This window comes from Amphiprion ocellaris, chromosome 2 (genome assembly GCF_022539595.1).
Source record: "Amphiprion ocellaris isolate individual 3 ecotype Okinawa chromosome 2, ASM2253959v1, whole genome shotgun sequence".
NCBI lineage: Eukaryota > Metazoa > Chordata > Actinopteri > Pomacentridae > Amphiprion > Amphiprion ocellaris.
Genome location: NC_072767.1, coordinates 18627827 through 18641292, shown reverse-complemented (window position 1 = coordinate 18641292; position 13466 = coordinate 18627827). Strand labels below are relative to the sequence as shown.

Sequence of the window (13466 nt, the reverse complement as noted above, 5' to 3'; positions counted from 1 at the left end):
ATATATCTCTCCAGAAATATTGTCCCAGTTATTCTGAGTAATCCACAGACTTCATTATGAAGAGTTTTTATTGGGACTACTTTCTCCAAGTCCACAGAGATGAATCGTCACATCCTTTTTTTTTTTCAGAAAATGATGTTGTGGTATTTTTGAAATAATATCTTTCAAAATTTAAAGCAGCACCAGAACAATCATATTTAACCTATTTGTACAAAGATGGGACAGAAGTTTCAAGAAAGAGTCTATCCATAATTGTGGCACATAAACCCAAGACATAGTCTGACTCACTGGATGTAGGATGCGGGTATAACTCATTGTTCTTTTCAGTCTGCATTCTCCCCCACTTCTGCTATCTGTGTGTTATGGTTTTCTTCACTAGAGGAAACAACAACATCCTTCGAGCAGCAACGACACTGAAAATTTAAAGTCTTGCCAAGGATTTTTATCATGCACTAACGCAGCCCTGCTAGTTTCTCTACGTATCTACAACCACATTACTGAGCCACAGTGTACTGACACACCCTGGATTACACTTCTGCATCACCACAGCATGGTGAGAAGGGACAAAAGAAACAACTCCGGTCAGTGTCTGGTGTCTTAACTCTTTAAAATTCATTCCTTTTTTACTATGAAAATCAAAAAGCTTAATGCATTTTGATCATTGGACTCTCACAGTGGAAACAGTCATACAGTATATAGTGATTAAACAAATTGTGCATTCCTATAGTTGACAGACTAGATAAGAAATGACCATTTTGCAGTATGCACTGATATTACAAATTATAGAACTAGTGTTGCTGTGGTTTTGGTGCCATAAAATGTTTTACGCCACTTGAATCAGGAAGCTTAATTTGATTCAGAATGGGCAGATGGCATTCAAAAGATTCTCACAATCTGTATTCGGTTCAGTGAGCGTTAAATGAATGTAATTATTCTGGCCCCAGGAAACAGACTCAACATATTAGAAACAGTATAGCATCCTCTTAACTATTCCTTCCCCCACCAGCTTATTAAACTAAACTGCAATGAGGACAAGGCCGTAGCTGTCTTTTTATCTCTGAAAGACCCAGACCAGTTTACAATAAGTACATCCCTGAGACACTATACACTCTTCATGAATGGGCAGAACCTTCTCAAACCTCAGAAGCAAAAAATAACACTCTGACTTTTACATTTTTGCAGTAATACATTTACAGTTTTACGGTGCAGTGTACTGATTGCATATAAATTTCTGTATTTTCCACCACAGTGAAATGCTAAGACGTCTGCAAATTGAAGCTTTTTAGATGATAACATACAAATAGTTTTGATACAGTACAGTACAACACTCATACAGCACAAAGCTTTGAAAAATTACACCTCAAGAACGGCAAATGGGCTGAAATACTACCAGTTTTATTCTTGATAATGCCCACACCTTGGTAGGCGCAGTCGTATGTGGAAGTACTTTCTGCTGACTAAATTGTCCCTAAGAAAACACATAATAGTAAGTCTTGCAGAGATCCGGGGTCATTGCTTCTACAAATCCTATTTTTCAGAGTTTTTCTCCATTTTAGTGTTGTGACAACAGAGAAAAGGCAAAATAGAGTATCTGAAAACCTTATGACATAAAACAAAAAATATCTGCGTTCCGAGACACCAGCAGATTTAAGTAATAAAATTTTTTAGTTTTTCTGTAATTTGATTCAATTGACCTTTTAAAACTCAGGCACCGTTTTACAATAAATCCTTTTGTTCACCCACTGTCATTTTCACTTCCATTTTACCTCATATTTCTTTCCACCACCTTAAATGTCCCTCTTTGCCTTTCCCCTCTCTTATTCCTCCTCTCATCTATCTTCCAGACATTCTTTTCGTTGACCACCAGCCTCTTAATAATTCTTCTGCCTCGCTGACCCACTCATTCCCTGCAAATATAATACAGTAATAATGCAGTTAATCAGCTATTACCTACACAGACAGGTGAGCATTTTGTCTTCTCGCCTTCCATTCATCTTCCTGAGGTGAATTGTGTATCAGACCTATCTTATAAACCCAAGGCTACCACCTTTTACCTCTATCTATTTGTGGCCTCCTTCTACACTTCCTCTCTTCCGCCACTTTCTTTCTGATAAAAAAAAAAGGTTTTACTGCGGTTAAGTGGAAACGGTCCACAGAGAACCACAGATACGGTGTGGTGATGGCATGTGGGGGTGGGGTGGGGTGAACCCTGCCGTGAGGATGAAGGGTGGAGGAGGTTGACGGCAGAGCAAAGAGGAGAGGAAGAGAGATGATGGTACTGATGAGGAAGACAGTGTAAGGGGGAAAAGAGTGGGAAAAAATTGAGGGGAGATGGGAGAAACAGAGCGAGGGTTGTCAGGAGATAGCATAGACATGAATAAAAAGGGTTAAAGATGATGGTTATGAAAAACTGACTGCATAAAAACTCAAACACTCATTTCCCCTTCATTATTATAACTCCTTTCATTGGTCTATTTATTGTTACTATTATGTTCTGTGATTTCTTACATTCCATTTAGCCTGCTCTCCTCATCCTTCTGCTACCTTGATGTATTGTAATGCTGCGCCACAATTTCTTTGACTGTGTTAGGGTTTGACATACAGAACTACGACCAAAGACGGACTCCACTAATCCCACTCGAACAATTAGGACATGACACATAGACAGCTATAGAATTTGCAGTGTTGAGAAGCCTGAGAAGGTGTCAGTGTATGTGTGTGTGTGTGTGTGTGTGTGTGTGTGTGTGTGTGTGTGTGTGTGTGTGTGTGTGTGTGTGTGTATGTGTGTGTGTGTGTGTGTGTGTGTGTGTGTGTGTGTGTGTGTGTGTGTGTGTGTGTGTATGTGTGTGTGTGTGTGTGTGTGTGTGTGTGTGTGTGTGTGTGTGTGTGTGTGTGTGTGTGTGTGTTGGGGGGGTGGTGGCGGCTCTATGCTTGCCAGAGTGAAGAGGTTAGGGGCCAGCCCATCTGGGAAGGCCTGCTAGCCAGAGATAAGTAGTGGGGAAAAATCCTGCCTTCCTGTGCCATATCAAATTTACTACATTAAAACCTCATTATCTATAGAGTGAAGTAGGAGGGAGGGTGGTTGAGGGAGGAATGGACGTGTAGATGGAGGGAAGGAAGGTGGAGAAATTACAAAATTGCAAGAAAAAGGAGGCACAGTACAGCTGTCTGGTTCAAAAAACCTGTCCCCTCTCTCTGCAGGCTTATCAAACTGCTCCCTGAGGACAACTTCACTTGAAGCTAAGCGCTAAAACTAGTCTTTATGCGGTCGACTGCTGTACGGTGTGAAATACAGAATCTTAATTGGCTCCCGTGTTAAATAATATAAGAAAATAGCAGTAGGAAATAAGGCTGACTTACAGTAAAGTCGCTGCCATGATTTTGACTAAGGGTTTTATCTGTGGCTGTCAGACTGCAGCTCTACTACATCTCTTAGTGAGAGCACTACTTCTCACTCTGTCCTTGACTCACTCTAATTGCTCTCCGAGAGGCAGAATCTCAACTTTCTCTTTCTTTGCCCGCTTTTCACCATCTTTCCCTGGAACTTCGCTGTTACTAAAACTGTGAGAAGTAGGCGTGCTGAGAGCGCTGCACATGGGGGAAGGGTTGCTGTGCTTTTTTTTTCTGATACTTTTTCGTGTAAAAGTTTTAGGCACTGAAAGTAAAGTGAAGATGCTTTCAAAATTTTGTTGTGAATGGGTTTTATTTATTAGTGTATTGCACAGGAAGTGAAGTGAACTGGAAAAGCTATATTTTTAGTGCACCACTTCTCCTAGGTGCACAGTTCTTCAAAGCACTTGGCAGGCACGTTGTCTCAGCATATTGGAGAACTTGCCACAGTGTTCCTGTGGATTTTAAGCTGTCTCAGTGTCTTGTGCCTCTTCATGTGATCTCAGACTGACTCCATGATGTCGAGATCAGGGCTCTGTGGGGACCAAACCATCTGTTGCAGGACTGCATGCTCTTCTTGTGGCTGAAGATAGTTTTTTTCTGACTCTAGCACCATGTTTGTGGCTATTGGACTGCTGCAGAATGTCTCCCTGTTGGTTTTGTATGATGTATATATGGATCTAAAGATCAGACGTGTGTCAAACCTTTGGCCAGACCTGTATGTTACAATAAGTTTGCCAATATTGTCATGATGTGCTTTCCCTTAAACTGAATATTCTTAGCTTTTCACACTATAATAAAACAATTGGAGCAACCTTCCAAAATGCATTAGACTATGTCTAAGTTACAAAAACAAGTCATATGAGCTTTTTCTGAAATGCCACTTTGTTGAGGGCAAGTTAATGGTCATGTTCACAACAATATATCAAAGATGAATGGAGTGACTGTGGCATGACCCGCTGATTTGTAGATTCCATCTTGGTGTTCTTTAACCAGGTATAACAAACGAGGGTGAATCTGACCAAGAACTTACGATACAACGCATGATAATACAATAGCAACCTCTTAGTCACAAGGAAACCCCACCTTTAAACATATTTATTCTTTATTTTTCTCTACATGAGACCATTTACTAGATGAAAATCATGCAGCATCACAGCAGACTTGAAAACAGTCCACAGTCTCACTAAGAAAATCAAGGCAGAAGTAGAGTAATTTCTTTCAAAGACTTCAACACAATCACACTTCTTTCTGCAACTGCTGGCTGTTAGAAATAATACAGGTTTAGGGCACTTCTAGGGCAACAAGCTATATCCACCTTTATATAAATAGTCTATGGTCACGGTTCAAAGAAACCAGTGGTGATTGTTGATAAGACTGATTTCCAGAAAGCAGTAGAAGCAGCACCACAAATTTTCTGCCTTTGCTACTAAGATGACACTCATTATTTGCAAGAATATAAAATGCAATTTTTCACAAAACCCTTACTTCTCATACTCAGTGATCTCTGGAAGATCTCTTTAAATCATATTTTGTGATTGAAAGTCAGTAATGAGGACAGTTACATTATAGACAACAGACACTAGGATCAGCATGAACAGATCATTTAGAAGCATTTCAACATCAGAGTAAGACATGGAAGACTCTGGTTTAAATACATCTTTGCATAAAATTTGGTGTAATTACAAGACCAGTCTCATTAAAAGTATACTTCTGAAAGATACCAAGGTTACTCTGTGTGCCTACTGTGAATACCGCCATACATAAATTATTGCTTAATTCCATTAAAAGTTGAATGCAATTTATCAAAAGCATCAACACACGGTTGGAATGCAAACTCGGAAGCAATAATTTCTCATTACTAATTATGTAATGATGCATGGCTGTGCTAGTGCTGTACTAGAACTTTAAAAGCTGCAATCATAACCCCAACTATAAAACTGAGACACACGAACACACAGTGTCTTTTCTTCTTGTGTAGCACAGTAAAATTCCAGCCATACACTATGTTGTGGTAGAAAATTGGAATCTCTGAGCAAGTCCTCTAGAGCAATGGACTTTAGGACTGCGACTGAGTGTTTTCATCAAAGAGAATAGATAAGAAAAAAACAGTTGACAAGAGTCTCGAACATTTAAAGTTTGTAGTTCTGTTTGTAGTTGAGAGTTTCAGTGAGTTATGAAAGCACCAACTCACTGACAGCATGTATTAAAAAGAAAAAATGAGCACAGGGACCAGAAGTGGTATCCCCCCAAAATGCCAAAGACTATTTTCTTCAGGCTTGTAAAATGGAAAGGAGGATGGCTTGAATAAAATGAGGGCTGTGGATGAGAGGCCATGGGCTCTTTGTCATATATCTAACATAAACCCTTGTAGGTGCTTTGCTCTTTGTTTTTAATCTGCCTGCAGTGAAAGTCTATCTGTTTTTGCAGCTGGTGGCTCAGCTTTAGAAAATATGAGGACATTTTTATATTTACCTTTGGGTGACATATATGCTAGTAATTTAACTTTTAGTCTCAAGATTCATTGCTTCCCATTGATTGAATTACAAAGACAAGATATGCAGTCACAATTTCCTTTCTTTCCACAATTTTCTTTCCTACATCAGCAGCCTTTGATGGGAAAGAAATCAGGTTGTGCACGTTTTACCCCTGAATCAGAGGCTCACATTGGTGCCTCAGGTTAGACATTCTTTATTTGGGATAGTTTGATCAATGAACTCTGCCATTCAGTCTTTTGTTGCAGAGACACCCTGGTTCATACAGATTAGGACCTTGTCCACTATAGGACAGCTGGAAGCTTGATTGCTTCTGTCAGACTGCCTCACAGAGCGGAATGGTAGCAGCTTTGAACAGCACCCAGTAGGGTATAAACTAGCACTTTAGTCCTCTTGTCTTTAAGTGATTCAGCTACAAAGGTAGAATTATCCTCCGATGCTGAACATAAAAATACGGAGCAGCATTTTTACCAACACTAACACTTTAATCTCTCCTCCGAAAAAATGAAAACAAGTGAAATAGCACATTTACTTCTAGACTCCTACTGCTTCAGATCTAGGAAAGAGCTTCAGTAGGTCAGAGTCATCACAGAATATGCCCACTTCAGGTGGTTGCACATAATGGAAAATAGGATGACAAAGTTCGAAACACCTCTGATGAGAATGTGACAGCTTACATTAGGGGTGGCCAAACCCTAACAACTCATCCAATGCCAGCGCCTGTCCCTGCAAGTGGTGAGTCTGCATGACATTGGCTACCCAACTGAAATCCATGGGTCAATTCCAGACCGATAAATGCTCACTGGTAAGTTTCTCTCCCAGTCTTGTTACAAGAAAGGGCACCAGTTTCCCTGCTCAGACGTTACAGGTATTATTCACCTGTGGACTCAGGTTCACAGAGACGTACAAACCCCTTCACCTTGACAACATGGAATTTTGTGAAAGTGTCAGTAGTCTGGCAGTTCGATCCCCAGCTCATCTGCATGTCAATGTGTCCTTGGGTACCAACGCAAAGTTGCTCCTGATGGCGGGCAAAAATCTGTCACCACCTATGTGTGAATGGGAAACTACCAAGGTAGAAAAATGCCATGTGAGTGCAGACCACTTACTGGAACAATTACCCATTGATCTATGCTCCAAACGTCAACCACGGTCCCAAGGCTTAGCTGACAACAACAATAAAATCACAGATACAAAAGTCAAAAATTTCTTTCCTTTATAATGTGGCTGCACTAATCTTTAGAGACCTGAGAAGCAGCTCAGACATCTGGAAGGAGAGAAGAGGGACTAGAGTTGAGCTGCTTCGTAGGTTGAAAAAAGCAAGCTGAGGTGGTATGTGATAAGAATGCCATCTGTGTGCCTGCCAATGGGGAATTTCTGGGCATTCATGGCAGGTAGGAGAACCTGGGGTAGACTCAAACATGCTGGAGGGATTATATATCTAATGTGGTTTGGGAATGCCTTGTTTTCCCGCAGGACACGCTGGGAGACGTTGCTAGTAAGATGGACATCTTAATTAACTTAACCTGCCCTTGGATAAGTGATGAAAAAAATGGTATAAGCACCTGCACAGGATGTCGAAGATTGAGACAACTTCCTTTCATTCTCAACTCAATGGCTAAGAGTGGGAAAGATAAAGGAAATTAGCAAACAGTTTGGTTAAGGGACATAATGACACTTCTCACTGAATATTTTTCTGCAAGTTGCAGTGGGTTAGAAGACAGATACAAGGAAACAAGGAATTTTGAGAAATTTTGAAAATCTATTGTTTTCCCTCAATTTCAGCTGCCAAGGAAAGAACCTACCAACATCCAGACATTGTGCTTTCTGTGGAGCAGCTCGTCTCTGGGAGGAAAGAGTCTGCCATTCACTGATAAAGATAACTAATATCACTGGCCTGTGCTGACTTCAGGGATGTGCTGAGGTCCACAGACAGACTTGACCCTTCCATCAACACTGAGGAGATGAATCTAGGAGACAATCTCACTCAGCAAACAATAGTGTGATGTTAGTGGGTGCAGTCCACAAACACTATGACATTCCTCCCGACGGGCTTTGGAATATGTGCAAATATCATGACAGCCTACAGAAGAAAAGGGCATCCCAGGAGTGAAAATAAAGAAGTGATGAAGTGCTGATATGTTTATATTATTATTAAACAGCTACAGAGTATGTAATTTCATCTCCTGCAGTGTGACATCAAAATATTTAAAGATTTAGCTGAGATGGGACCACATTTTTAACTTTTTGGTCAAACATAAATTAGTTTAAATTGTATGTGTAGACTTAATTGGATTTTCACTTGGAGTTTACATTGCAGTTTATGTGGTAGCTTCAACTACTTTGTCAGGGGTTCATGGAAAAAAATCGCTACTTTTTATGATTCAAAAAAATCAATCAATCTGTCTTTTAAAAATAAATATTTTACATTTTCTATGCATGATGGTGACAGTCAATAGCACAACCAATCTTCTTATAGTTTAACAAAGGCTCACTGTGAATGAATGGACGCTCATTTTTGCCGCACAATATTATCAACAATTTATGTGTGCTGGAGTAAAGAGAGGCTCTCCATCACTGTAAACCCTGTCAGTAAGGCAACAGGCCCCATGAAATATGCATTGTAGCTCTCAGATCAATCCTGACTTATTAGAAAATAACATTGTATGAAAGATGATACATGAACAGACATCTACCACAAGTGTGATAAAAATACTTGGGAAGGAATTATAGATGTAATAAATAGCCTGACAGCATATTTATAGTGCTGTCTTTAATTTTCATGTCATGTCGATCAGCTGCTGGACTCAGCGATAATGATTTTTGTCAAACAGTAGCGGTCATGTTAAGCGACAGAAAATAATTAGTAATTATGATGAGAATATTATAAAAACTGCAGAATACACTACTGAGTGGTGATCATTATTTTGAATGATATTGTATCCTTGTTGGGCTAATGTTTTGTTTCCTCTGAACATCAGCCTTTTCCCCTGTTATTACTGTTATGTCTTTTTAAAATCTTTTATTAATGTGATATTTATTAACTTTATAAAGGAATAGTTTTACACTGTGGCAAAAATGCACAAGTTTAGATTTTGTTTTGTTATGAAACAACAGGCACTAATGGTTAGTTGAGCTTGGTACAAAGACTGGAAATGGGGAAAAAACTGGCTCTATCCAAAGATAATAAAAGGCACATCTGTCTACCAGCACTGGTTCTACAGTTTTCTCATTTGTTAATTTACCATGTGCGTATAAACTGCTGTTCAAAGAATGTCCCTCACATAAGTGTATGATACGTTACAGAAACCAGAATCCAAAGTACAACAGGCACCATTCTGATACAAATAAAGAATGACCCCCAATTCTTGCAGAGTGTTCTCACACCAAAAAACTACAACCACCTAATACTGTGTCGGATCCTGGAGCCCACAAAACAACTATGGCAACAGCACCTCCTGTGGTGATGGATCCTCGATTGGATTGGGATCTATTGAGTTTGGAGGCCAACGTCTTGATCTATTGTTTGTGTTCCTCAAGATGGTTCTGAGCAGTTTTTGGGGTGTGGCAGGGGACACTGCCTTGCTGCCATAGGGGTGTCTGCTTGTACTCAATGATTAGGTGGATGGTGCATGTCAAAGTAGCATTCATATAAACTCCAGGACGCAAGGTTTCCAAGCAAAACACTGCATTGTAGCGAAATGATCAATATTGACCTCACTTGTCAGTGGTTTTAATGCTGTGTCTGATCATTGTATATAGTTGAGGGCAAGAGTTGATGCACTATTACATCATCATGTATGCCTGACAATCATATCCAAGGCTATCTGCAGAAACATTGCCACATACTTAGCATATGCAAATGACAATTACAATTTTAAGGGGTGGTGATCTTTATTTTAGCACCAGAATAAATGCCTTCTCGTCTATAGAACTGAATAAGATCATAAAGACAGAAACTTGAACCCCACATCAACACAGTAAACGGAGGAGACGAATCCAGGAAACAATCTCACTCAGCAAACAACAGAGCAATATCACAGGCTGCACGGCACAAACACTGTAACGCTTTTCCCCACGGACTTGGAAATATGTGCAAATATCAAGATCGTACAGAAAAATGGTGTAAAAACATGCCTCTGAGAAAATAAACATACCTGCAATTCGCGAGACAGCTTTTCGCTTCTTTTTATGAGATGAGCTACTTGTAAAGAAGTGAGACTCTTGCAGGTCTTCAGTAAGAGTCCTGATAATAGATGACTTTGATGCAGTTGATATTGATTTGCCCGTTTTATCGACTCTTTAACGGATTACTTGCTGTGACAATAACACTAAAAAGCACAGAAACACACACAAACCTTCACAGACATTTATCATCCCACTCTACCTTGTCATAGTATCGCATCTCATAGTCCAGGATAATTCCGTTGGGCTGTTCGGGCGGTGGCCATGACAACGAGAAACTACGGCTCGTTGAGCTCACTTGGTGCATTATGGGAACTACTGAGGGAGCTGTTAAAAACACACAAACACACAAAAACACATAATCAATTAGACGGTTAAAGGATTCGCTAGCATGCTTAAACACCATAAATATGGAAATATAACGTATAACGTCATGACATATTGCCAAAGATTATTTGCACCCAAAGGAGAAAAATGTTTCCTCTTCCAGTCTCATGAAAACAAAGTACTGCACTTGTCACTGATGGGGAAACAAGAGTTATGTCTGCAATGCATTTTTACCCATAATTTTAAGAAGCAGAAGCTGGTGGCTGTAATTTATTTCATGGTTTTGCTTCTGGGATCGTTTTATGAGATGGTTTTCATCACATTTGTACTTTGATAGTAGCGTGGAGTCGGGAAGGATTCAGGACAATAAGACTGATACTGGATCACAGTGGGATGTATTACACTGTTTGAAATTTAATTAAGATGGGTGTTTTAAAGAAAAAAAACTGAAAATCTAATTGAATTTGTCTCCATGGTTTTTATGGTGCTCCAGTCTGAAACCATTATATCCTAAATAGATAGTACGCATCTTACACAGCTGAGTCATCGGGACATCATGGTGCTGCCATAACGCTCAGTAAACGCCATGATGCCTCATGAGCCAAATACTTCTTCTGTAGCCAAAATCTGACAGCATGAGCGAGCTGTCACCTGAAAACCTCACAGTCTTTTTTAATATTGCCACGATTGACAATTTACACGCTTCTCGCTATGTGGAGTGAGTTTCATATCCTAAGGTCCAATGAAATGCGCTCAAAACCTATTGCATAATTTAAAAATCCCCCCAGTGCAGTCAACCTGAAAATAAATCAGTTTTTGCCGAGTCCTAAAAGATTCGACGGATAAGAGAGGTTTGCTTCCGGGAGCAGTAACAAATGCGCTGAGAAGGCAGCAGGGTGACAATGGATCATGTTTCGATTAGAAATGAGCCGGCGTTGCTGTAGATGAAGTAAATGATGTGTTTTCCATAGCAAAGCGGCTTTTAAATCTAAATTTGGGTAGCGGTGGAAATATCACTTGTGTCTGTCTCCATAAAGTATTGATGGAGTAATAACTCAGTTACTTTATGGTCTCTAAGAATTACACTGTGGGAGAAGGAGGAAGAGGAGGGCAGGGAGAGGGGATAAAGCTGAGAGAAACAGAAGGAAGGAGGAAAACAGGATGAAAGCTGTAATTGTGCAGGAAAGACGGAGAATGGGGGAGAGAGATGGCAAGAAGATGACAAGCTTCTAAAATGTTTTATGAATTAAAAGCTCAATTTCCTTTATCTCTCCAGCCATCCTTCCCTCGCATTATCCACTGAGCCCCAGGGAAGGCACACATTCACAGATGTTTACACACACACACACACACACACACACACACACATACACACACACACACACACACACACACACACACACACACACACACACACACACACACACACACACACACACACACACACACACACACACACACACACGGCCTTTGCACTCCCAACTCACCAGCCTGATTGGTTGTAATGTTGATGGACAGTTGCTGGGCGGGGTAGGGGCTCTTGTTGGTGACTCCATTGACTGCCTGTACAGAATGAACAGTAACGGTCAGTTATTTGACATTACAAACATTCACATTAATACTTACTTTAATTCATGGCAATTCCTTATGTTAACTCCATTTGGTTGTGTTTGATGCTGCATGACATGATAAGAAAGAAACAGCATCTTGTGTTGACCAGCTGCCTGACTTACACACTAGGACAAACAAGCCTTATTTTTCGCATTCAAATAATATTCCATTTTGTTTTTAATGTTACATGAGAAAACGTTTTTTGGGTGAGTTTGACAAATACTGATAATATCAGACTAGGCTTGATAAACTTGCTAAAATCCAGTGTGGGGCACAACACATCAGGTAAAGCTGCCCTGCTCTGCTAAGCATTAAGAAAAGATTACCTTGCTGTGATTAGCTAAATACACCAATCAGCCACTACATTAAAACCAATGATGGGTGAAGTGAATAACATGAAAAATATGTATCTGTTCACTCATTTGATACAATAATGCTCATATATGCGTTCACATCGTTCTTTGTAGTACAATGGTCTAAAGTAGGCATCCACATGGTTGGCCATGTTTTTGCTTTTTGTTGTTTCTAAGATTTGACAGAGTGCTATCCTATTGAGGAGGACATATCCTTGTGCATATATAGTTCAGGGTGCATCTACTTTGACATTATTGTTTTTATTTATTTGTGATTTTCTTTACACTGAAGAATAACTTATGTTCCAAGAGTAAAGTGTCTCTATGTGGTTTGTGCTGATCTTTGTCAAAAAAGCCCCAGTATTTCCCAAATACATTAAAAAACTGTCAGTAAATTCAGGTCTTCAGGTGACATCTAACTGTGACAGCAGACTCAATTTTATTAGATTAGCTGTTGTATTCTCCACTTTTGCACATTTTAATTTTGGGTCAAAATGAGATAAACCAATGACATCTCAATGAAAATTCATGTCTTTAAAGGTGGCTCTCTTTTGTAAGCATGTCAAATCACAATCAAAATTTTCACAATAAATATTTTCATTATCATGTCATTGTTTCAGTCATTCATCAATATTGATCTGTTCATAACAGCGCTTGAAAATGCTTGAAATTCATATTGATGGATCTGCAGTATTCATGTCAGTGTATATTTAGGAGAGGATTATACTAAAAAAAAAAAAAAAAAAAGCCATTTTTATTTAGTAGATTCACTGACCTCTAACATTAACCTTCACTGCATACACACGGAGATTGAATTATTCCTAAACAATTATAGTGCAAGTCCTTGATTTAGGCCCTCAGCATCTATGGTACAAGAGACAGATGGTAGAAGATTGAAGGTTCACCATTGTACTGGCTTTATATACTTCAGGGTGACCTTGTGAGTTCAGGAATATAATTGGAGATTGTGCATAAAAGCATGTATGCAAGCATCTACGCAGCTTTAGCATCCTTGAGCATTATAGTGGCAGCTATTTTGCATTTAAAACAAGAGCTGACAGCACCAAGGCTGTTTTTAAAGTGGGGAATGAGTAGTTTACTGAAT

The 13466-nt window shown here is 39.5% G+C and overlaps 1 protein-coding gene across 1 annotated transcript in view; it reads right to left on the bottom strand.

Moving 5' to 3' along the window:
- The window catches only part of LOC111567450 (ephrin type-B receptor 1-like), a 110440-nt gene that overhangs the window by 38290 nt on the left and 58684 nt on the right, over positions 1-13466 (bottom strand). The window contains exons 8-9 of the mRNA XM_023268592.3: positions 11885-11960; positions 10273-10397 (exon numbers count right to left, since the gene is read on the bottom strand). Of these exons, the coding sequence (XP_023124360.1) occupies positions 10273-10397; positions 11885-11960 (201 nt within the window). The remainder of the gene's footprint in view (positions 1-10272; positions 10398-11884; positions 11961-13466) is intronic.